The sequence below is a fragment of the Pseudopodoces humilis genome, chromosome 17 (genome assembly GCF_049639895.1).
Source record: "Pseudopodoces humilis isolate 2021_Gansu_Grassland_sample_001 chromosome 17, ASM4963989v1, whole genome shotgun sequence".
NCBI classification, from domain to species: domain Eukaryota; kingdom Metazoa; phylum Chordata; class Aves; order Passeriformes; family Paridae; genus Pseudopodoces; species Pseudopodoces humilis.
In genome coordinates this window covers 3810746-3836772 of record NC_142216.1, presented here as the reverse complement: position 1 = coordinate 3836772, position 26027 = coordinate 3810746, and the positions used below count along the sequence as shown (strand labels likewise).

At 42.4% G+C, this 26027-nt stretch overlaps 1 protein-coding gene across 4 annotated transcripts in view; it reads right to left on the bottom strand.

Annotated features, from left to right (window-relative positions):
* Nucleotides 1-445: 445 nt before the first annotated feature.
* The window catches only part of RNF145 (ring finger protein 145), a 46229-nt gene continuing 20647 nt past the window's right edge, over nucleotides 446-26027 (bottom strand). For all 4 annotated transcript variants that reach the window (XM_005523624.3, XM_088063718.1, XM_088063721.1 and 1 more), the window contains 8 exons: nucleotides 19490-19581; nucleotides 14446-14681; nucleotides 11220-11395; nucleotides 7586-7726; nucleotides 6359-6541; nucleotides 4598-4745; nucleotides 3559-3915; nucleotides 446-2058 (listed from right to left, as the gene is read on the bottom strand). In XM_005523624.3, the coding sequence (XP_005523681.2) occupies nucleotides 1630-2058; nucleotides 3559-3915; nucleotides 4598-4745; nucleotides 6359-6541; nucleotides 7586-7726; nucleotides 11220-11395; nucleotides 14446-14681; nucleotides 19490-19581 (1762 nt within the window). In that variant the 3' untranslated portion in view covers nucleotides 446-1629. The remainder of the gene's footprint in view (nucleotides 2059-3558; nucleotides 3916-4597; nucleotides 4746-6358; nucleotides 6542-7585; nucleotides 7727-11219; nucleotides 11396-14445; nucleotides 14682-19489; nucleotides 19582-26027) is intronic.

Here is a 26027-nt window from a genome sequence, read left to right as displayed (position 1 = left end):
GAGAAAAGAGTACAAGAAATTTTATTTTTTTTCCTCCCCTCCCCAAACACACCAAGCTGCTAATAAAAGTTTGGGGATGATCACTGAAAGCACATGAGAAATCCCAATTTCTGATTAATAGACAAGAAAACAAAATTGATATACAGAATCAGAAGATGGTGTGACTGATGTTCCCATCCTGTCAGGGGAAGGAAAGAGATTTGGGGTTTGTGTGGGGCTCAGTAGCAGCAGGCACAGCCTCCAGGATGAGTTCTGCATTGGCCAAGATCTGGTGGCAAGAGCAGGGGAGGGCAGGAGGTACCACCAGGACCCTGAGCACTGAAATGGCAGTGGGGGAGAACACAGACACAGGGAGTTTCACTCATCAGGGGGAACAGAGGGCTGTTTCTCGAGCCTCTCAACATGTACTTGTGGAATTTCAGTGCAAGAATCACATAACCAGGTGTAAAAATCTTCAAATGTAATTTATTAAGACATTCAGCTATGTCTGTCAGTCTACATCCAAATTTACTACTAAAAATAAAATAGTATCACATTTCACATTAGGAATACCGACTTTGAAAAACACTTGAGTCAAGCCTATCGTATAAATAAGTGACTAATTTCTCTTCATATCAAAATTCACATAAAAAATTGCCTGCCCCCTACTCCCACCTATTTCCCCACCCCAGTCCCTTGTTCTACTTGAAGCCATGATGAATGTAAAAATTTAAGTATGGACATGTCCTCGTCAAAGAAATAAAGGTGCAAACCTATTAACAGCTTTTAAAAGTGGCATTTGCGGAGTCTGATCATACACAATAATGTACTCATTCCCAAAGTGCAAATATCGCCAGAGTTTAATACTGTTTTAATTCAGCTGCAAGGGTTAAACATTACACAGCACAGTCCTGCAAGGCCTCTATCCGTGCCCTAAAGCTCATCCCACTTTCCTCCTGCAGAGGCAAAGCGTTCATGAGAGCTTTAGTTTACTTCATGCAGCCCACACTGTGCCCATTATGAGCAAAAGTTTCATATACATCAAAATATTGATGACTCTGTCATTAAAGTCAAGAGTCACTATAGATTACATGAATTCAAATGCAACTGCCCCAAGAACACCCAAAGCATACACACGACGTATTGAGAGTGCTTCCATCTCCTGGTACAATCACTGCTGTTACATCTTTGATTTTTGCTTACGTGCCATAAAAAATGTCAGCAACCAAAGCTGCCCATCCGCCAGAGACCGGCAACTCGCGGCCTGTAACGCCCCTCAGGACCTGGGACATGGCTCTGTGCAACTCCTCTCCCTGACCAAAAGCAAGCCAGCCTCCTGTCCCACTGGCCACAACGTCTCACAGACCTCTCGCTCCTCTCACCCCTCACCTACATCTTGAAAACACTCTTGCACTATTTATTCCCAGACATCCTTCCTATGCCCACAGTTCAGAGAGCTTCTGGAGTCATTTCTACTACATCTCACTGGAGTTACCACTACCAAGCAGCCCATAAAAATCAGCATGGGAGATTACATTTTGACCAGCATTAATAGCTACACTTCTTTCACAGCTGTGGAAGGACTGGTTTTCTTCTGAGTCAAACGTGGATCTCTGAAATGTGTTTGTTCCCGCGTCATCCTCTGTAGCCTCAGAGCTGGACACAAACGCTCAGATCTGGAGCAGGGCACCCCTCTGGGGCTGCAGTGAGTTCTGCAGCACAGGCTGCTCCCTGGCTGGCCTCACAGGGGCTCGTGTCACTGTCCATGCTGGGAGACACCCCGGGCTGGGCAGAGGCCTCGGGGCTGTCGTGTCCATCGTGGCCCCTGCTCGGGCTGTCCTTCACACTTGGCCCGTGGTCACATTCAGCACCAGGCTCAGCTGTGTCTCCAGGCCTGGTGTTTTGCTCTGCACTAGGATTTGGCTGCTGCACTGGCTCTGGTCCCAGTCCCGGGAGCTGTGAAGGGCTCTTCAGTTGGCAGTGGCACAGAGGGCAGGTTTCTTGCACGTACAGCCATTTCTTAAGACAACCCGCATGAAAAAAATGGCTACATGGTGTGATTACAGCAGTTTTCATATCCTGAAAGACACAAAAAAAAACAAAAAAAAAAAGGAAATATATTATTGTGATCCCATTCCTCTCCTCTCACCTCACACATCTAATGGGCTCACCAGGCGTGGAAGAGACAGAAGCAGTCCACAGACAAGGAAGAGAATGTTCCTTCCTCCACACCCACAATGCTTCACATGAGGAGCAGCTGAGGGAGCTGGGGAGCTCAGTTTGGAGAAAAGGAGGCTCAGGGGGGACCCTCTGGCTCTGCACAACTCCCTGACAGGAGAGGGCAACCAGGTGGGGCTGAGTCTTTTCTCTCAGTGACCAAGTGACAGGACAAGAGGAAATGGCCTCAAGCTGTGGCAGGGGAAGTTTGTTTTGGGCATCAGTAAGAATTTCTTCACAGAAAAGGTCATCAAGCATTGGAAAGGAGGTGGTGGAGTCACTGTCCCTGCAAGTGTCCAAGGAAGGCCTGGACATGGCACTCAGTGCTGTGGGGATCAGTCACAAGCTGGACTTGATCTTGGAGTCTTTTCTGACCTTAATGATTCTCTGATACACACACAGTGCAAATACAGGCCAGGTCTTGCTTTCTTTATTACAGGTATTAAAAATGAGGCAAAAAACCTTTGTAAGATATTATTAAACATGACCTTTTCAGGACAAGAATCACAGGCTTGGTTTGCTTAAGAAACAATTGTGTAAGTGAAAACAGGACAATGACAGATACAACATGTAACAGCAGAAATGAAGTGACACCATGAACTCTGCCAGCTGAGACCCACGTAATTCTAGTCTGGTGTTCTGAACACTGTCGTTCTATCTGGCAGTTTTACTCCTTCAAAGAATTTCTATCAAGTTTGGAGCCAATCCAATCCCACTCTTAACTGTACACTACTAATGTTAGGGTGATTCTTTCATTGTCACACATAACTACAATTCCTATTCAAGAGGAAGAGACTTTGGAGATAGAAGTGTGATAAAGATATTACTTTCAGCATTAATGTCTAAGGTCCTTACATCTGCTGGCTTATGTTAGCAAGACCCTTAACCTTTTGATAATTAGGTTTTTGCTACAAAACTGACACTGCACACGAAGCAGCAATGTCTGTAGAAACGGAGCTGCTCCTACAGAATAGTGACAAATCAGCTACCAAGAACGTGTTGGCTTTCACTAACAAAATCCTCCAGTAATGAAGAAAGAGCACATTTGCTGCTACTACTGAGACCAGCTCAAGCCAAACATGAGAGGTATCAAAGCAGCTTAAGGACAGAGTTTGCTGTGTAACTGGAGGGGAAAAAAAAGGCAATTTAAGTACATCCAAGCTCTTCGTTCCTAAGAATTATCTTGGTGACAGCACTCCAACTCAGTCTGCACAAAGCAGAAAACTGGGTGATTCCAGTAACTTACTGAGCGCAGCATTATTCATTACACATAATTCAAGTCACTTATTTTATTAGCTGAAGACTGAACTTAGTCTGGGGGTATTTCAACTCAAGCCAATCCTTTGACACTTCCATTCCTACCTGGTAGCAGATGGCACAGATGTCATTGTGCTGCTCCAGCTGCTCCTTTGTGGCCACGGGCAGAGATTTTATCTTATTCACAGCATCTCTGCGAAGGAGGAAACTCTTCCAGCCCAGCTGGGCCCGCAGCCACACGTTGTAGTAGGAGTGGATGAAGATGATGACGGAGCCCATGACAGTCCACTCCCCAAAGATGGTTTCTGAGACGCCGTAGGCCACCACACACAGAGCCACCAGGAACTCCAGCAGCCGATACGTGCCGTTCACGTAATAGATCACATCGTCCATGTTCTCCACTGGTTCCTTCCTGAACTCCTCCACCATGAACAGAACGTAAATGAAGAGTGTCCCAAGCACCTGTAACACACAGCAAGACCTTGAGTTCTGCTTGCAGTTCTGAGCTGGAGCTTGAGTCAGTGCTGGCCATTGAGCTCTGTCCACACTACACCTCCAAGCTGGACAGAGGGCAAGCCCCAAAGCAGTGAAATTGTTGCTGAACTTCAGGACAAATGAAAGTTGTTCTTTCTTGTAAAACATTTAAGCTTGTTCTCAAGTACTTCCCCTTCTTTACCTTCCCGAGTTCAGAACATAGCTGAGTTGATTAAACAGGAGCACTGAGCATTTTAAGGGGCAATTAAAAAAATTTAATAATATAAACCCAACTAATAACAATTCTTATACTATAAAACATTTCCTCTATTTACACTACTGTGTTTTGAACATCAAACCGCTTTCAAAGTATTATAGCTAAGTAATGGCACATAAATGAGTACTCTGGGAAAAATCCTTTTTACTATAATAGTTACACACCCTCAAAAGCCTTTTGGCTTTACAATTTGAGGTAGACTTCCATTCACCTCTGTTCTCAGCCCACTCAGGAGCTCCTCAGCCTCAGATACAGGACACAGAAAGAGATTTTTTTATCACCCCTTGTAATTCTGCCCTTCTCTCATCCCTGTTCTCTTCTTATCATGTATTTTCTCCTTTAGAATAACAGTATCACAGTTAATGCAGGGCTTCACAGGGCTGATGTTCTTACCTGAAGAGAGGTTAGAATACTACTGGAAATAATGATCAACAGCCAGAAATCCATGTGGAAAAACTGACAGATCATGTAGGCCATGTACGCAGGGAACACGAGTAGGAACAGACAGAGGCTGACTGCTCGGAAGTGCTTCCACAGGCTCCTGCAAAACAACACAATAGGTTTTTATTTTTCAAGTCAGATTTTAGTGTCAGAATAAGAATAGAATGGCTGCTGGATGTAGGCACATTAGATGTTTGCTCAAGGCTTTATCTTGTTGAAAGGAGTTTTTATTTTCCTTGAGCACAGTCTCATTCCCAGCTTGCACACATGCCTACAACTGTGCAAAGTTCCCTCTCAACTGACCTTTGCTGCTTGCAATAGAAAGACAAAAATTATGGGCAAAGTAAGTACTTGAGGTACTGAATGTTACAGATGGAAGTCCATTAAAATAAATTATTAAATGTATAACTGTTTGGACACTTCTCTAAACAAACAAGAGGTAACCTTTAATAATTAAAAAATTCAATAATTCTTGTAACTCTTCTTCATGATTTTGCTATTATGTGTGGGGCAAAGCTACTTCCTTTCGTCACCAGATTTAACCCTGCTGCCTTTAGAAGTATATTCCCCAAATCAGAGATCACAAAAGAAGAAATGTAGCAGGACTTGAACATTTATCTCTGCCAGTTCTTACTCTGCTCCTATCATCTACTTCTTCCTAATCTCCTCCCCCAACCTAAACACACCATCAATCTTTTTACAGCCCACCCATTTGTGAAGGCTTTCAGAGTATCTCCAGTAATTTACTATACTACCTCTACTTGTTCCTCAGGTTGTATTTTAACCTCACTTAGCTCTGGAGATGAGGTACAGAAGAAAAGCATTTGGGGGAACAGGACGGCAGCACAAGCTGATTAATTCAATACAGTCTGAAGAAACATCAGAGTGACTTTGAGGTCTGCAGTTCTGTGTCTGTGGGTGAGGGAGGAAGGGAGAGCTGAAGTGGAATTTATCCCATTTCTTGCTGATTTAGAACTCCCTGGGAGATTTGGCAGAAGAGTTAAAACTCACTATCCCCACAGTCTAATTGTTGAAGCTGGGCAGATGCTCCTATCCTGGCTCTACTCCCTTTCCCTCTGTTTCTATCCTAGAAGTTAACTTGCTGCACGCAGAACACCTCTAAGCTAAACAAACTCTACACATAAACAAACCTCTGTTCATTTCTTCACTCACAGGTTACAGAAAGGGAAAAGACAAACGCAATTGACAAAGATAAAACCAGATTCATATGAGAACACCATGTAGCCCCTATACAGCTCTTCAAAACACAACTGAAACTGAACAATCCCATACAATCCAAACATGTGAGACAGTAAGACAAACCTTCCACCTCTTATTTTGTGCCAGTAAATCTTATTATTTTGGGATCACAAAAAGAATAGGTTTTACAGTATCTAACACATGGTCACTCCTAGAAGCTTCCCGCCCTCAATAGCTGTGTGAGATCACTGCTTTGGAGGGAAACCCACCCAACTGCAGAGGAGGTTAAGAAAAATCATTCTGCAAATCCACACAATGGGGTGTGGGTGGGGACAGCACAGTCCTGGATTTGCTTAACTGGAACCACAAAACTAGAGAACTTGGACTAGAAAAGAAATCTGCATACAGAAAAAACCAAGGCAACTTTACAAGTACTAAAAGCCATCAATTACTAGTTTATCACCTCCTAAAAGAGCATTGAGTAACTCTCAGTTTAGGAAACCAGTCTCTTACTTGTCCCTTGAGGCTCCCAATGCCAAGACAATGGGATCAGCAATTTCCAGCATGGATTGAAGGATGGATGCCACCACAATGAAAAGAATAATACTGAGCAGGAACGCCCGATGCACAACTTGGAGCTCAATCAAACCCGTCTGCACGGCCAGGATCAGGAGTGTGACTCCTTCAGTCATCCCCCTGCAGATCAACACAGTCAAAAAAACAAACAATCACATCTCTGTGTCAATGCTGCTTCAAAAGTACATCTAGAAACACCAGGAAATAAACTGTCTGCATCTGTCACAACCTTTCATATGTCACTGGTTTTAGGTTTCACTGGTGTCCTTGGAAGGCTTTAACCAGGGAGGGATGTTTTCAGAAATGCTCAAGTGCTGGGCTTAGGAACCAGCAGATTTTGCTCCTGACAAGCAGTGTTTGGGCTACATCCAGCTCAGACACCACAAAGCATTTTAAGGACCCAGTTTAGGCAAATTACCGATTTTGCCATTTTTGAGTTTATTCCCCATGTACCTAAACCAAATACAGCTGTCCACTTCTTTCTGTCCTGGAACCTCAGAGTGACATTAATGCCTCTGAGGATCACCACAACTATCTGATGCAGTAAGTACATGCTTCACCAAAAGATGGTTATACATAGACTAATCTTATACAGCCCAAATTTATATAATTTTTGCTTCCACATCTTGGAATCCAAAATGTAAAACATTCTTTTACAAATGGTCTCAACTCTCTATAGAGTTATGGGCTGAAGGAACAGGAAAGGCAGCGTCAGGATCCCAATTTCATATTAGACAAGTTGAGACAAGCCTGAGAAAAGGCATTTTGGTTATTTCCCATAACAATTTACAAGCAAACCATACAATGCTGTGTTTTAAACCTCACAGTTTAGTAATGTTTCATACATGATTAGAGGGGAGATGAGGAAATGAAAATATGAAGTGTTTATATTATGCAAGCATGTGAAAAATTTTCAGTGACTCATGAAAATAAAAGCAATTGTAAATCCCAAGTAACAGCCCTGAATTTGTGCAGAAATGAACAATCTCCCAAGAAGTCTGTGACAAGTATTTTCACTTCAAATCTTTTCAATGTACACACAGACTGGAATACGAAAAACCTGTCAAAAGGTCAAGAGTCAAAAACTAGCAATGCCACCCCGGTATTTTTATATAAATCCCCTTTTATCTGTTTCTTTTCAGACCCTGGGCACAAGGCACTCACCTGTTCATAGCAGGATCATTCATGAACGCTCGGTAACCCTGCAAGTAAAACTTGCAGAGAGTCAGAACTCCCAAAGCAACAAAAGAGACTGTGAAGACCAACCCCAGCAGTGAGTACGGAGTGCTACAGCATTCGGCAATACTGCCACAAGAGAGAGGAAAAGAAACAAAAAGAAAAGGTTGATCAGTTAAAAGTAATGTCATGAGCTCTCCCCTTGTCCTGTTAACTGTGCAAGTTGGTTTCCAAGCAAAATTGGACTGGTTTAATGAAAATGTTAAAAGTTCTACACTTCCATTAAGTCTTCCAATAAACGAAAAAGATGAGATGGATTTTATTACTTCTTTCCAAGATGTAAATTCATTTCAGCTCCCTCTTGGAGGCAGGGCTGTGCTGTGACATCCCTGCAGTCCCCTCGGCACAGGGCCACGTGGTGGCACTGTCCTGCTGTCGCTGGGGTTCGGAGACAGCGGCCAGCCCAGAGCCTCTGAAGTCACTCGCTGCAATTTCACCCAGCACCACAAAGACCCAGCTAAAGCAGACAGATTCACTAAGTCATGTTCTCCTCCTATCCATAATAATGCACACCAACACCAGACTAATATGTCTTGTTGGGAGACTGGGGCTGTCCCCATCAGGGTCAGGTAGGGCAATGCCTGTCTTTGGAAGGGTTGAGCCTGAAGCAGCAGAAAAAGCCAGCAGAGAAGGGTCTCCTTCAGCTGGTTTCTTCCTCTCTTTTACTACAGCAAAATCCCAGAGATTGAGACCCCAGACTTCACCTGACAGCTGCATCACCCACTTTCTGCTCTTCTACTGGCCCTGGCACTGTGATATTTGAGGCAGCCCAAGCCCCAGAACGTGCTTTGGGTTTGAAAACACAGCACTGCCGATGCCAGGTAAGGATAAACAACCAGCTGTCAGCCAGGGGTTACACATCTGGAAATACTCATATGCATAATCCAAGGAAATACACTGACATATACATTATTTAAAAAAAAAAATCTTCATTTATTCCTTAGGATGGTAGTCTTGAGAGAGAAACTGCCATGGTCAAAACCATGTCCTGCTAATTAACTGAGTGATGAGTGAAGTAGTCCAGTGCTCTGACAAAAGAGTTTTGAGGAAGCACATGCTTCAAAAATAAACAAAGCTCATCCAAGAGACTTTTACTTTGTCTTTTAGTGACTACTTAAACCTGAAATATCCTTTGAAAGCAATTCACTGCAGAAAATGTTGATGTGTTTACATATACTATTTACAGTACTTCTGGGTAAGCCTTCAAATTCTGCCTGTTTACCAAGCCAAGGGGGGCTGAAAAAGCTTTTAGATGTTCCCGTTGATCAAGATAGTGAGAAACAGTATTTAAAGCAGTTATTTATGCAGGGTATTTGAGGAACTCTAAGCTTTGCTTCAAAATAAATTATCAGTAATCAAGAATCCTGTTTTTTTTCTGCTTTTTTGTCACAATAATGTTAGGGCTCGTCTTAAACTTGATCTACTATGCAAGGGTCCCAGAGGAGCTTATGAGCTCAAGAGATGCCTGGGGAGCTTTACTATGTTTATATGTCAAGCACATTATAAATTGTCCCACAGAGCTGAACTCTCTGTGGCTTCTCAGAAATCTCAGCACTTATAAACCCATGGAAAAGACTTTGAGAGGAACAAGAACAATGAAAGGTACAAAATAGTTTTAAACAGCAAATATCAAACAAGAACTTCCCAGTCTGGGAAGAACAGACTTAGGCTACGCTCAGTTTTCAGTTTTGATATCCATGTCTCCCCTCCCCAATATACAAACTGAGGGGCACTGAATGAAAGTATGTGGAAGCATCCAAGCAATCAAAATGGATTTTTCATTAGAGAGGCAAGGCTGAGCTGTGAAAGCACCTTGCCTCAGGATCTCCCAAATGACACAAGCGTACATGGGTTCAAGGGCAGAAACCACAAACTGATGGAGGAGTTTTTTCAGGGTTACTACATTACTTTTTAGGCACATTCAGCTAATGCAGCCTGAAAGAAGGAGTTGGATGCAGGATTGGATGAGTCCTAGGAAACATCCTGTTTGTCATATAACGGGTGGGTGTCCTTCCAGGAACTCATCTGCAGCCCTCGCTGGGAACTGGCTCCCAGGCTCCATCAGGATCTGGGCTGATCCAGCATAGCCACTCCAACCTCCTCATGGAGTCAGACACAGCGGCTGTGAACATCCCAACTGCTCCCACCTGAATTCCATCCCCACTGTTTTAAGCAATCATTCATTCGCTTAAAGGGCACAGATGCAGAATTCACTTGTTTTCATGGAAGAGCACATCTTTTCTTCCACTCTGTTGAACAGCCAGCACTATGTTATTACCTGACCTGACAACTTCAGCTCCCTCCTAGGGGTCAGAGGCTGTTAGTGGTACCATTAGAGTTTGTATTTTTAGGATGAATCAGTTTTGTCCCTGTTTTGCCACAAATAAGAGAAGTATAACAATTTGGTGTAGGAATAAACTCAACTTCAAGGAAAAGGATTGCTTCTCCTCTATTATAACAAAACTAAAATTGCAGAAGTGAACAGGAAGAAAAATTTCAGACCCCAGTGGTTTAGTTAACAAGCAGGTAACATAGTCAGTGCTTCTGCATAATGCAGGGTGACACCATTTCTCCCTCATGATAATTAATTTTGACAGCTTACATGACAGCACCACAGACAGATACAGCAAGGCAAGAAAAAGCCCAGAAACTAGAAAGTCTGATTGGAAAACTGTACTGATGAAGACTAATCAGAAGAACTAATGATGTATGACCCCTAAAGCCTCTGTCCTGTGCTAGCTGGCTGTGTTTAGATAATCATTACTCCTCTTTTCCCCACCCCACTATGGCACTGTACCTAATCTGCCTAACCCAGCTTCTGCAGCAGCCCCAGCTCCTCTCTGCCCTGCATTCCTGCTCCCTCTGTATGTACAAACAGCTGAAAAAGGCACATCGCTTCCAACCAGGAGAATCCCTCAAATGCTGCCTTTCAGTAACAGCACCAACACAGAGCTCTATCCTTTATCTTACAACCTTTAAACTTTATAAAACTTTATGGCCTATAAAACCTTCTATGTTTTTAGGAACCTTTTACAAATCCAGTATCTTTCTGATGTTTACACCTCTGCCACATTAACCACCGGGCTCAAAAGTTGCTTTGGGAGTTGGGTGCTTTGGCTGCTTGGATGAACTCAAGAATGTGTCCCACACCACAATGATGAAGCAAGGCATCCAAGGCTCAGAAAGCAACACAATCATGAATAAGATATCAGATGGACTGAACTTCAGCTGAAATATCTCAGACTTAAAACCAATTTATATACTAGAAACAACTTCTGGACCAAAGCTCTAATTATGGCTACTCCTTCCTCGAAGGAATATTTTGCTTTCTTTGGGAGCTCTCCCACAGTTCTATTACTTTCTGCTCTGAATGGGATCCACGCATTTGCAGGACAAGCTTAACAGGGTTTATATGCACGGTCACAGCAATAAGGAAAAATATTTGTTGGGTACCCAAGTGCAATAAAGCCAACATCCACATCTCATCTCTAAAAGAGCACAGATACTCATTTCAGAAGATACTTCAAACAGAAAACCAACTCTCTGCAGGCTCCTGAATTACCTGGTCAAGAAGAGGAAGAGGAGCCTCTCTCTGGAGGCAGGCTGGTCCCGTGTACTGAAATAGGAATAGATCTGAAGAGCAAATAAGACGAGCCAGAACACCATGAAAAGCACTGGGACCACCAGCTGGTTCCACAGAGACATTCCCAGTGCCAGGAGCCCATACACCTCCACCACCTGGGAATACACAAAAAGGTAATTTGTTATTGAGTCACAGCACTTGGGATTTGATAACAAAAGGAAAGCAAAACATATAGTCACAAGGAAGGCAAGGATAACCCACATGACATCAGCCATTACAAAGAAAGAGAGGAGGTACATCAAAGTACAGTTTGACAAAGGCAGAGCTCAGGTTCAGCAGTGACAGATTTCCAGTCTGTCTGGCAGGAAGGAGAAGTTCCTGACTCCAGCAGCAAACCCTCAGACCAGCTCAATGTCCCTTCCTACAAACACCTGGCTTGGAGCTGCTCTCTGCAGCCCACTCACCGCAAGAGGGGTGAGGACATGTGGCTCTGGGTCATGCCAGCCCCTCAGATCCCCTTGCCCAGTTTAAGTCACAGCAATGTTGTTTTCTCTGTAGCTACTGCCAAGTCACTGTGCACACCAGACACTGAAATGACTCATACCATTAAAAAAAAAAAAAGTAGTAAATCTACTTTGCTGACCTGTTTTTAAAGAAAAACTTAACACCCCCCACCTAATTTTATGTTTAAGTATCTCAAAAGGACCACATACCTAATCCACCAAGTGTTTTGAAATTCATGCTTAAGACTTATATTGGAAGACTCTGAAGCTCTGAGTACTTCCCTTGCATTGCAAAGACAGTAAGTTACAATCATTTCCAAGAAGCTGGAACTTCATATAGCTGGATTTACTACTAATTCCTCATCACCTGCTTCCCACAATGACACAGAAGCCATCGTGGCAAGGAAATTTTTGGAAATGCTAAAAAAGCTGATGAGCATGAGGGATATGACACTCACGGGACCTGCTGCAGCACTTGGGCTGATGGACAAGCAATATGCTGCTGGCAGGGACACAGTGCCAAGCTCCTGCTTTGCTCACAGACTTGTCATGGAAGTGTACCTGCCCTCAGGAGACTCCCCTGGCCTGGGAGCAAGGCAAGCAATCCTGTGCAGTTCCTGGCACAGAGCTCCACCACACTGGAAAAGGCTCATGCTACGCTCATAATGCAGATTCATAACTGTGAGACATTTCTGGCATCTTCTGCTGCAAACAGAGAGCCAAGGTTCTGGGCCTGCTTTTATACTATACCACTGGGTACAGCCTAACATACACACAAGCACAAAAAGCTGCCCTGGTTCACCTGTTAGGGCTCTCGCAAAACACTTCTGGTGTTTAACATCCCAATATTCACAAAGTTTTGACACTGATATCAAACCCACAATCAAATCCAGCCTAAAATAGCTGGATTTGTGTGTAAACTTACAAACACCAGGACAGCACTGAAAACCAACAACTGCTCATAGTTACAACAATGGAAATACAAGCAGGAAAATATTCCAGTTGGAATGGCAATATCCTCCTCTGGAATACACAGCTAGACTCAACTTAGAGAAGAGTTGCAACCAGTTACATGAAAACACCATGAGTCAATGGTTTTTCTGTTATTCCAGGAACACAAGCAAAGAGCAGCAAATTCTTAAAAACAAAAATCCTGGGTTTTGCCAGTACAGTGTGAAAACCACTCACAACTATTCATTGCAACTCTATTATATGTATCTAGAAAAGCAGCATCCAACATTCTTATAAACCCAGGGCCACATTACAAATGTTCTGCCATTTTTTTCCGTATTCCCAAGGGAAAAACACTTTATGTCTTCTGCATAAAAAGCCAGGAGAAAGAGCACGATTTCCCACTGGGAAACACAATATTGAAGCCTTGTCAGTCAGCTCCCAAATTAATTTTTAAATCAGCAAATCGACAAGCCGGGGGAGGCTTTGATTTGGTATCAGGAAAAATTTCTTCACTGAAAAGGTGGTCTCTTCACTGAGAGGGTGGTCAGACATTGGAAGAAGCTGCTCAGGCAGTGGTGGAGTCACCATCCCTGGACAGATTTAAAAGATATATAGAAGTGGCACTAAGGGACATGAGTGGTTGGACTTGATGATCCCGGAGTTCTTTTGCAACCTAAACAAATCTGTGATTCCATGGACGAGGTCAGACCAATGTTAGGTGCTGTACAAACACAGAAGGATAATCCTGCTCTAAAGACCGACTACATACAAAATAAATTACCAGACACCAATGATCAACATGACAGGCTGAGACCTTGGCACAGCACACACCTTCTGCTGCCAAGTTTTTGTTTGTGTATGACAGATATGACAGCAAACACGAGCTTTAAAGAAAGTTTTGAAAGAGCTTAACAAGTTAGTTTTCAGGCTGCTTCTGGACTGACAAGCACGAGGCAAAAAAACCCAGTGGCTTGGTTTGAAAAAAAAATCCAGGCAGTGGCAAGAACTGAAACAGTTGCTCAGTCAAATGCCAAGCAAGCATCAATCTCTTTATATTGAAATATACAGAAGGATGTATAGATATATTTTATACAAAAAAACAGGAAATGTGATGTTTCTGTACTGAGAAAGTGCTTTTTGAACTAAACATATATCAGATGTCAAAGCATTAAGAAAATGGACAGATCAGATCAGTCTTCTTGTTTGAGGTTTCAGCAATGTTGCTGCTTTAAAGAAAATTCCACAGACTTTTCAAGTCATTGTGCAAGTTACAAATCACTAAGTTAGTGATTATTAGAGTCAAAATCAGCTTCAGTGTCACTCCCAATATAACACTTCAATAATTACAAACACTTCTCATATGGAAAGTGTTTCTTGAAATGAACAGCTACTACAGTGACTGCCCAGGGATTACCTTTCTCACTTAATAAGGCTGCAAATAAATTCCAGTCTGACACAGTCTTGTCTTTTAGCCTGGATTTGGGAAGGAATAAGCAACATTCAAGCAAAGTGGCCACGCTCAGCCAGCCAGCAGCATAATTCAGGCTCATGTCTTAACTGCTCACCCATCCAAAGCTATCATAAATTAAGGAAAGATGATGCTATGGACAGGAGCTTATTCACATGGCTAAGAGAGGATGAATTAGCACACAACACAGGTCCACAGAAGACAGCTAAAGTGGTTTATTTTTTACTTCTTTCCTGCATGAAAGGCTCAGAAGACAGAATGGTTACATCCACCATCTTACCTGGACAAGCTCTCTGTACGCTGACTTTGCCAGGTTATAGGGCACCAGAAGATTTGATGCCAGGAAGTAGAGAACTTCCAGGCCGGTGAAAATCATGGCGAATTTGTTGATGATGACGATGGTCTCGAGCGGTACGAGGCAGAGCCGAGCCAGCAGAGGGAGCATGTGCGCAGAGAAGAGCCAGATCTGCTTGGTCTTCATGACGCAGGAGCAGAGCGTGCACACCACCAGCTGCCCTGGAAACGAGACACAGCAGTTCAGAATCAAGCTGATTATCCCCTTCAGGAAAAAGCGTATTTTTAATACGTTATCTTTCCAGAACACCGTTATCAACATCCAGCATATTGTGACGGTTCTAACTAGGGCATCTCTGTTACGAAACCAGGCTCCTCTCCTTGTCTTTTGCTGGGTCACTAAAGTTACCCTTTCCAAAGGGTGCACAGTGAATGCTTTCACTTCCCAGATCAGCGAGCTGTAAACCCAAAACACATGCAGAATCAGATTAATATAGCCCAAGGAATAAATCATACAGGATAACCCAACAAGCCAGCTCTCTTTTTCCTCACCACCCCCAGCTCAGCTGAAATCCCATCGCTATCTGTACACACAGCAGCTTTTCTGAAGCCCAGCTACACTATTTCATCCTGACCCACACAAAAAAGCAATCAGAGGTCCCAAATGGCTTTTAGAGCAACAATATTTACACTGTCAAGAGGAATTACTGACCAAGAACAGCAACAGGAGAACAGCCAGGTCAGCAGCTGAGACTTCAATAATTTCAAAATGCCCTGAGGCAGTTGCTCAGAATGATCACTGAAGCTTGCAAGTGACAGATAATTAACAACTAAATTCTCTTTAATAGCTGGTGGGGACACAAGCATGAGCACATCTCCCCCACACACCCACAGATTTAGAGGGTGATATTTCTAAAGCACTAAGACCACTCCAGTATAGCTGCTTCCATCAGAGACACTGGAGTTGTACCCTTGATCCCAGAGGAAACTGAATGGGGCAAAATGCACACTGCCTGGATAAGAAAAATCCTCATTCATCATTTTGCAGTAAGGAAGAAATTTATGGCACCTTAGTTGAAAACAGACCCTTTTTCACCATCTATGTTAATTTACATCCAAACGCAACCATACATGGTGCTAAATTCAAGTGTTAATGCCCTGATTTGGAACCACCTCCGTAATTGTTTGCATTTCCTAACTCTCTCTGAAACCAGAAGCTGGCCTTAGGAAAGGAGAGGAACCAGACCAAGGTGGGTAACATCTGTAGGTCAGTACAAACTCCATGTGCTCACATAAACTCACTGACCTTGTAAGCCCTTCTGGATGGGCTGGGGAGGGAAGCTGCAAGAGGAGAAACAGCAGTACCAGGGTTTTGCTTCCATTCTGCCAAGCTTCCTACCTAGGGCAGTGGCTTGTGCTTTCAAAATAACTGCAACTGAGCTGAAAGCAATCTCTAATCTCTACAACTTAAACATAAAAAGTTCTCCCTCCTTCAAGCTGTCCACTTTCAAGTTAAATTCCTACTGTCAATTTGATAGATGTATTTCTGCATTAGCAGATGTCTCTGCAGAACAAGCACCCTTGCTCTCAGCAAGACTCTTATCAGCATACTGGGTCTTCTGAGCCTCAGAGAAAGTTACTCATCTCTTTAGACGTTCAGCTGACTCCAGCTCTGAAGCAGTCCCCCTCTGCTTTGTTGTTCTCTGCCCACACACACGTTGCTACAACCGTATTTAAGACACCACCAGCACACTGCTGTGCTGTCATATTCAGGAGCCTGGCAGGCAGCTTGCGAGGATTTCTGCGACTCATGGTAACTAAGGCAACTCAGCTTCACACACAAAGGGACACAAACACCAGCATCCAATGTGTTCTTCCAATTTAATAAGAGTGTCGTCATCTGCAATCAAATACTGCGACAGAGTCACATTAAACAATCCAGTGCTCTCTGGGATGACTCTGGAGCTCTCCAATCACAAATTAGAGCCTCTGAGTTCAGTCTGAGTAAACAGCAGATCCTGCTTTCATCCAACAGCCATGTGTGGAGTGTGCTGCTCATCCCTGCTCAATTCTGGCCCTCCCACCCTTTTAATTTAAACACGGATCAAAAGTTACTTGTCATGGGAAGGAGAATTGTACACACCATCAAAGAAAATACATGGAGCACTTTCTCTGGAGGCTCCAATCTCCTCCCTGAAGTGAGCACCTTGTTAATTCTCAGCCTCTGCAGGAAAGGCATGAATGCCCCCAAAGGAGCTTGGAGTGATAGCACTTCCCATTTCAAACTGAGGGTAGCAGCACCTTAGTTCAGGACAGCCAGTCTCTCTCTGCAGTAAATCACACTTTATCTGCAGCTGGGGCTGCACAGCATCAGTCATCAACATCACACAGCAGGATCAGAGAAAGTAACCTCACATCAAATCACAGATTTTAACACTCTAAGTATCTGCTACAACCAGCAAATCCAGGTGAATGCTGCACCCTGTAAACTGAAATGCTGTGGCCTGAAAACTGACAGACACAGCTATTGACCCCTGGAAGACACCAACAAGGGTCCCCTGCTAGAGAATGAGGCAATAAGGAAGAAATCCATTGTGTGAGCTTCCTGCCCCTTCTTTTCCCTTCCCCAAGCCTCCACAGATACATTAAACATTGCTGACAGGTAACCAGAGCCTCTCAGCTCATAAGCTAATGGAAAATGTTCAACAAGAAAGCTGACATGGCACAGCCACTGTACAAGCCACTTGGAGCAGAGAAGCACCTTTATTTCATTCACAGTTTCAGAAAGCTGGTATTAACAAACTCCCTGGCTACATCAGTGACTTACTGAAAAACAAAGTATCCTAAAGTTAATAAAATAACTAATAATACTGAATAACTAATAATAATAAACCTCATTACTATGTCATAAGAATAAGCAAGTCTTCATGGTAGCACTTCCAAAACCATGCAGCAGCTTTGAAAAGTTCACAGCTGATGTGCTCCCAAAGTGGCTCATTCATCCAAGGGGCAATCTCCAAAGACATACATTTCTTCCACCCTGCACTTAGGAACACTTTATTATCCCTGGACAACAGTCATCAGGCTGAGTTAAATGCAGGGGAAGAAATGACTGTGAGATCCCTTTCAGAAAGTATTAATGAATAAAAGCATTAACAAAGGATATGTTTGTAAACCAACTGACACTGTACATCATTCCCTTAGTTCTGACTGGAACTTCAGGAACCAGAGCTGTATCAATAGCACCATTATTCCACTCCCTCATGCACCTGCTTTGGTGCCTGTCAGCAGTGCTGCAGCACAACACCCTGTCAGAATGTGTGAGAAAATGGAGCAAAGCACCTGTACATTCATTTTGCTGTGAAGATGACACCACTCAGTGCTATGCATTCCTGAGACTCCACTGAATAAACACCCTTGTATACAACAACTCTGAGAAAACATTTCATATTTATACAAAACACTGACAAGCCTCACGGACTGCTTTCACAAGTCTTCCCCAAAGATGACTGCTTGTCATTGAGACCAAAATTACATTTTCAAGTTAGCTTTGAAAGAATAAGAAAAATTAAGAATGGGGATATTAAATATGTTAAATACACATTTGCTAGTACAGTGACAAGCCTCTATTTCTGAAACACAATTACAATAAGGGGACACTTTAGTCTGACACTCACTACAACCCAAAACTCTATTGAATAAAACCATTATCTTTTCCTCACTTGTTTTTAGTCCCTATTAAAACCAAGATGCAGCATGCTGGGTTTGACTCTCGGTTTAGTTTTTAAGTGTTACTGAATGACACAATGCCTCCTGATCTTGTCCTGCCCAGGCCTGCATGATGCTTTGTGAAGCTCTCTGAGGGATTCTGCTCTACCATGGAACCCTGCATTGCACCTGGGAGAGATTCACAGGACTAATTACAAACATTTTAGATGCACTTTGGTGTCATTTGATGAGACAGAAAAATATATCTAGACATAGAAGGGAGAAGAAATGATATCTAAATAAACTTTCCTTTGAAAATTACCAGTGTTACTTCTATTAAAATACTAAAATCAAAGACAAATGCCACATTTGAAAGTAAGGATGGAGGCAAACAGGAGATAGGTAAATTCTGTCAGACCTAACATACTGTAAAGTTTTTATCTGCCAGTAGCAGCTGCACATAAACAGAAAGCAGCTGAGTTTTAGTTTTGCCAACAGTATGGCTGACTAAATCTGTCAATAATCTGATGAGAACCACAGATCTTAGTGAAAGGAATTAAGGAAGATTTTTCTTCCAAGCTTGCCTCAGGCTTCATTTTAAAATACACATTGTGTGTGTGTGTGTGTGTATTCCAATATCCTCTCAGGAGAGCATATGGTTTGGTGTAGCAACCTTAACACTGAATTTATTCTCTTCCAGTCAAAGTTCAAAGGGTAAGGAAACACTCTGGGAAGTCAAATTCTTCATGATTTATTTGGAATTTTTAGGTAGGGAAGTCATCTCTGCCATTAATCAAACAATTTAAATGTGTTTGACTTGTTATTCCTTAACTCTTTAATTAGAAATATCCCCAGGACTCTGTAAAAAAAACAGTAGCCTGTCCCATGCTCACACCCACCAATGTATTTCACCAGATTTTGTAAGAGAATGTCAGTGTTTAGCTATAAAGCAAATAAAGAATTAATATGTACAACACCGGAGTTGATAAAAACACTACAAACGCACGTAACAATTGAAATTTCTAGAGTACTTTCCACACAAAGGTTATTACAGACACTCCAGTTGTTTTGAACCAGAGTGCATAGTCTGAGAATAACAGAGGCAGAGCATAACAAACAGACCTGGAAAATATTTCAGAGCTGCAAGTATGGGGTATTGGTAAATCAGTGGCATAGAAAAAGCCAGGCAGGATCCTCCCATGCCTCTCGCATATTAACAACAATCACAACAAGTAATAAAAGAGATTTGAAACCAAGAGGTAAAGCATGCACAGGTTCCAATGAAGAGAATTAGAGCTCTCTCAACTATTTAAAGCACTTACCTACTAAAGCAGTCATGAAACGGTTCATAGAGAGAGGCTCCAAGTACATTGGTCCTTCATAGCCTGATTCCAATTCGCTCCTCACATAATCCCTAAAAAACACAAACCCACAAACTATTATGATCCGATTCAGACAAGAAGCAATTTATTCATTCTGCATATATGTAACTCTAGTGTATGTCACAGCCAATTAACTAAATTGCAAAAAGCAATATTAACACTAGTGTTCCAGCAGCCATGCTGATGGAAGGATGCAACTGAGGCATGACTTAAGCGAGAGCAGAATTATCTGTAATTAGACCCACTGGCAGAGCTGTAAAAATCCTTTGGGACATCTAAGCTGTTCTTCAGAGCGTGGCCTCAAAACTGCTTATTGACAAAGCCTCTTAAGCACCATTCCATCTTTAAGTATCCTTATTAAGTGTTTTTCTTCCTAACAATAATTTCTTTTCCCACCAGCAACGTGTGAAAAAAAACTTCAGAGCTTGACAAAGAGAACTTCCGATTCAGTGCTTATAGTGTTTTGCACTTAAGAAGTTCTTTGCATTCAATTAAAAAATAAGTATGAAGGAAAAGCAACAGTCATGGATTAGAGTCAGAACAGAGTTGCTACATCACCCCTTCGTCCAACAAGATTTTTAAGTTCAGTTCTATCCTACAAGATACCCACAAACAGATAAAACACTATTGACAGACACAGTAAGAGAGCCTGAAAATCTGTAATTCCCATCAGAAAAGGTGGGCTGTAAGGGTGGGTTTTGGCAACCAAAGTGCAAAGTAAGAACCTGAGGACCCTGGGTCATTTTCTGCTGTTGCTGGTCGTCCATTGGCTCTATCCTCGAGTAGGTTAACACATCAACAGAAGTCAAATATGAACTTCACACTAAGAGCAGGCATTTCACACCTTCAGAAGCTGATCCTGGACCAGGCACAGCAGGAATTCTGCAGTGGCTCCTTAATCCCCTGCCATCAGACAGCAGGCAATACTCCTGACCTTCCACATCCAGATCCCCAGCCCTTTCTGCCATGCCCCGTGACCCTTCCTGCTCCACTCCAGGGCAGCTGCAGCTCCACCAGCTCTGGCATCAGCAAAAATCTTGTGTTTGTTTCTGGCTGATCCTGTCCAGGATTCACATCTACCTGCATCACATCCCAGGAATGCCAGACAGACACACTTGGTCTGACCCTGCATGGAGCTCGCAGAGTCTGTTTGCTCGAGGGGCAATTCAGTTATTCCGTGTTTATTTTTATCAGCGAGGCTGGGAACAGATGCAAACAAAGCACAGCAAAACAGGACTGGTAACCACGGCCAGTACAAGAATTGCTCTTCTTATTTCAGTGCAGAAATAGATGCAACTTAGTGCTACTGGGACCATTCACTTCTCCCCAGAAATGTGGGAATATACCCAGCTCCCAGGATTAGCTTGCTACTCTAAGCAAAGGTATTCACATTTTCACTTGCAAAAAAAATCTCTGGAATTCAAGATATAAATCTCAAAGTACCAAAACAAACACTTCAAAGCCTGTTCTTCATAGCTGACAACGCTGCCTACTCAGAGCAGCTTTTCAAGTGTCATAGTATATGTGAGGTATGTTGAAATGAGTTCTTTAGACTGCAACCTACAATTAAAAAACACATGAGGACTGAAAAGGCACCTAAAATGACAATTCTAGACAGAAATCTTCCCCGTGTTCTACAAGTATAGCTAAGCTAAAGTGCTTTTTTTTCCACCTTCCAAAATCTACATGGTTGTAATACTTCAGGCAAAGGGTTTTTTAAACTTTATTTACATCATATGGACCAGCAGAAAGCTTTCTGAAAGCATCAGCAACACAAACAAGATAATCTATCAGTTACAGAAGAGAAAAAAAAATAACAGCACTTGCAAGATGATGGAGATGGCCTTTTGTCTATCCTCAAATTTTGGGTGGAAACTGGCTATTTCTAAGCTGCTGTAAGGAAAGCAGTGAAGACATCAAGTTTCTCCTATATTTGTTAGGAAACAGATTATAAAAATCAGCCAGGACACCAAATGCAGCAAGACGACCTTACACAACTTAGCTAAGAGACATGAACAAAGCTGCACTTACAGTTGCTTCTTCAACACCAGAATGTGCTTGGAGATGACCCAAATTTCTTTGAGCCACACTTCTTGCTGTTCTCTGATTCAGACATCTGCACAGAGGTCTGCATTTGCCTGAATTCTCTAAGTAACTCAATTACCACTGAGTTTTAGGCCCACCAGTTTGAAGAAGCAATGTTTTAAGCTCTCCTAAATTTTTTAAACAGTATTTGTAGCTGATGTCTGAATGAGGAAAGTGAAAGCAATGATTCTCCTATTACCAGTACAAACACAAGGATCTTTTGGCACAGACACCAATCAGAAGATGCCTCGAACAGCTGCAGTGCCATACAAGATGCTGAAAAAAGCAAGTGCCTGCACTCAATTTTGATCAATTAAAGCTGTATTAATCTCCAGCTTTTACATTTGAGAATTGTTCACTTTACTGCAGCAGTGTAAGAAAACAAGAATGCTAAAATCATTATTTACTAATTAATTAAATAACCAAAACTACATTACTTTGGAAAATTAGGATTTAAAAATAAAGCCCAGATCAAACTGCTTGCTGTTCATTCTGTAGATGCATTCACAACCTCAGGTACCCATGGACAGCCATGACTAAATTGTGCCAAAGGTGATCATTTTTCACACATGATCATTTTTTTGTTACTGAAGTATAAAAAGGTCTTCCATTACTAAAAATACATTTTCTAATTGACTGACATAAGGTACAGTGGTTATCTGACCTAACTGACTCATATTGCTGACATTTACTTTGGCTGATTAATCTCCACTGTCAACATTAAACTCACTCTCATAGATCTCTAATGTCTACAGACAACCTTAAAATTAAGTGTATTTTAAGTTTATCCATAAGAAACAATTCAGTCTCTTGCTCCCAACCCTTCTCATTTTAAGCTCTGTGAGGCTCAGCACACTTGGGATACAATCACAATTAAAACTGCAAAACATGAAATAAGATAATGATGTGAATTCCAGTTTTAGCATTAACAGTGTGTTTAATCACATCACTTCTATTCTGCATAACTGCATCAATTATTCTCCCAAGATGCTTTTTGCTGGAAATGGGTAAAAGAAATGTGATTCTTTTAAGAGATTTGTGCTACTACATATAAAATAAAACCAGCATCCACCTTTCTTGTCAGCAGCAGCAGGACTGCGGTAAATTAGTTCAGTTTTCAGAATTCTTTTAAACTGCATTCTTTTGTCTGAGTAGTTTTCCTTAGCATGAATAGCTGAAATTGCTGGAGTCTTCAGCCACAAGCTGCAAGCTCCCACCTAGGAAAGCTGAACTTGTCTTGAACTTCTGCTCAGTTACATGAAGGGAGGCCCCAAGACCAGTGTGAACTCTGGTTCACAGCAGAAGCTGCAACCCAGATAAAAGCAGCCAATACCCACCTGGAGAAAAAATCCAACAGGGAACAAGAAGACCCCAGACCACCCACCACTGGGCCAAGGGGTGTGTGCAAAGCACGTGAAGAGTGGATGCAGGATGGGTACAACTGTAGGGGTACAACAGCTCAGTGATTTCTGTGTTCTGGGTCCCTGGCTGCAGGCACCCAGCTCAAGCTGTTCCTATTTCTGTGCCACTCACTTATTAAACTAATTTTTCTTGGAATTGGAAAGTGCTGTGGGAAACCAGATGGGATCTCAGACCACTTTCACAATTTCTTGTTTCCAAATACTCAAGTGCTGGCATTGGGTGAGTTCACCAGGTACCTCTGGAGGAGGAGGCATTCAAGGGTGAGTGTTAAAACTCCCTAGGCAGATTTGGAGAAGGTCCTGCAGTGGCTTTGAGTCCTTCTCAGTATCAGGGTGTGTTTGTTTCCCTCCCCCTACTGCAGCTCACTCACAGCTGCACAGCCTGATCAGACACTAATGTGCACAAAGAAAGGGGATTCAATTCCACATGTAAAACGGGGTTTGAGACTCTCACAGCAATGGGAAATAATCATTTAGATACAAACTGTTGGCCAAATCTGAGACTAAGATTGGATCCAGCTGCATCTACACTCCTTTCCCTGACAATCCTTTTCACTGCTTTTTCTTTATTCTTTCTGGTAACAGGGAATTAACTCAGTGTAGAAAAGGGGATGCCCTTGGCCAAGGTATTGCAAAATTGGGAAAAGATTTATGGTACAGCTCAATTATCTAAAAAGCACACAGTGGCCCTGTGCCAGGAGGAATGGCCATATATTACTAGGACAGCTGGTGGGGGCCTCGGGAAATTTGGCCACTACATGGAACTTTCAATCAATTAAGACTCGCTTATTTACGACTCCGCTTAGAGGAAAAATCCCTGGACAAATGCATTACGGTTTTAGGAAAAGAAAATTGCATATACCAGTCTCATGTCAAATTAGGGGTGAGTAACCAGCCACCTAATGACTGATGGCACTATGATGAACTGACACTTTGAAGAGATGAAGTGGGACAGCTCACTCACCACTCTCGGTGCTGTTAACCCAGATGACCACAGCTGCATGGCTAAGTACATAATCAATGCACAATTCAGTGTGGTATAAAGTTAACAAGACTAAAGAGGAGCTAATTCACATAGATTGTTAGGGGGTGGGTGACCAAAGCTCTGTAAAACCCAAAAAAGCAGCTCTCATTTTTTGTTGTGAATCCAATACAGCTCGTGATCCAACTTTTATAGAGAGAACCAGCAAGACCAAAGTTGATTGAACAGTGCTACTGCTGTTATGTGTAGTTGGACATTGGATTTCAAATAAACAGAATATTTGTTAATTTGTTTATTAATATTTGTTAATGTGAAAAAAGTTAATACCAACTACTGCCTCACTGCCCAACACAATGAGCTTGATACCAGCCCTCCACAGGTAAGGGAGGAGTTGATCTCACAAATTTCTGCAATCAGCACTGGCTCTTAGCTGCTTCCAAGCACAACTGTAGATACAATCTATGGTAGCCACAACCACGTGAGAAGGGGAAGACTGTATCTTACACACTGAAATTTAAAAAAAACCTGAGAAAATGTAACTGATTTTGAGAGAGAATTCCAACTGTGATAGTATCCAGCCGATTTCCCATATAGCCCCAGAGCAATAATGGCACAGCTTTTGTCTCAACAACGTGCATGACATCAGAATACACCACAGACCCAAACCCTGTATTAGGACTGAATCATGATGGAACTGCTCTCTACCCCCTAGAGCTGAGTATGGGCCCAACAAAACAGTATCAAATGGCAGTGTCAATGCTGATGCACATGTTGTTAGACAGCAACAGGGATTTATTTGTTAAAGTAAAACCGTCAAAGCTCAAGACATTTAACACTGAACAAAACATCTCTCACTTGAAATATATTCCAAAGAAACCCCTCAAACTGTATTTGCCTATGTTGGAAAAGGATGTGTTTTGGAACTCTTTGTAATCTTATGTTTGTAAATAACATCACTGTAGGGACAAATAATCACTCCATTACTTCTAACTGTAGAAACACTGTGGGATGCAATTTTAATTATCCAACTCCTATTATGTCCAATCAATGGTTACAGTCCAATTATACTTAAGCTGAAATTTACTACCTATCCCCATCGGAATGAATCCTGCACTAGTGAAGAAGCCACTAAAACCTGATGACCTGTATCAACTGCTGGAATGTGTCCAAAGCAATGGACAAAAATTCTAGTCACCATTCAGTGCAGATGAGATGCATCATGTCGTGGAAAGAGTGAAGAAGGAAGCACAACACTGAGGGTGGAAAGCTCTCTTTGGGTGCCCACCAACAGCAATGCAATCTATATTAAGATGCTCCATCCAGTGGTTCACTCTGCTTATATTGTGCCTGTTGCTTGTAATAACATTGTATGTGAGACTAAGTATTTAAAGATTCTGTGAGTTCCTTCTGACACATGAGCAGGAATGTTGAATAAAAAAAAACAGGACTTGAAGTTGTAAATCAAGTTTAGTTAGCTGTGTTCTTTTAACTGTATTCTCTTGTCTGAGTAGCTTTGCTTAGCAAAAGTAGCTAAAGCTGCTGGAGTTGCAGGCACAAGCTCCAAACTCTCACCAGCTCCAAGCTCCCACCTAGAAAATTCAAACTTCTCTTGAACTTCTGCCCAGTTACATGAAGGGAGGTCCTGAGATCAGTGTGAACTGGAAGATAAGGAGGCCACAACTCAGCAGAAGCTGCAACCCAGCCAGATAAAAGCAGCCAACACCCACCTGGAGACAGAGAAAGAATCCAGCAGGGAACAAGAAGACCCCAAACCACCCACCATTGAACCAAGGGGTGTGTGCAAACCACATGAAGAGTGGATGCAGGATGGGTGCATTGACTGTAAGGGTACAAAGGCCCATGGATTTGTGTGCTCTGAGTCCCTGGCTGCAGGCACCCAGCTCAAGCTGTTCCTATTTCTGTGCCACTCACTTATTAAACTATATTTTCCTGAAATTGGAGACTGCTGCAGGAAACCTAAGGCAAAGAG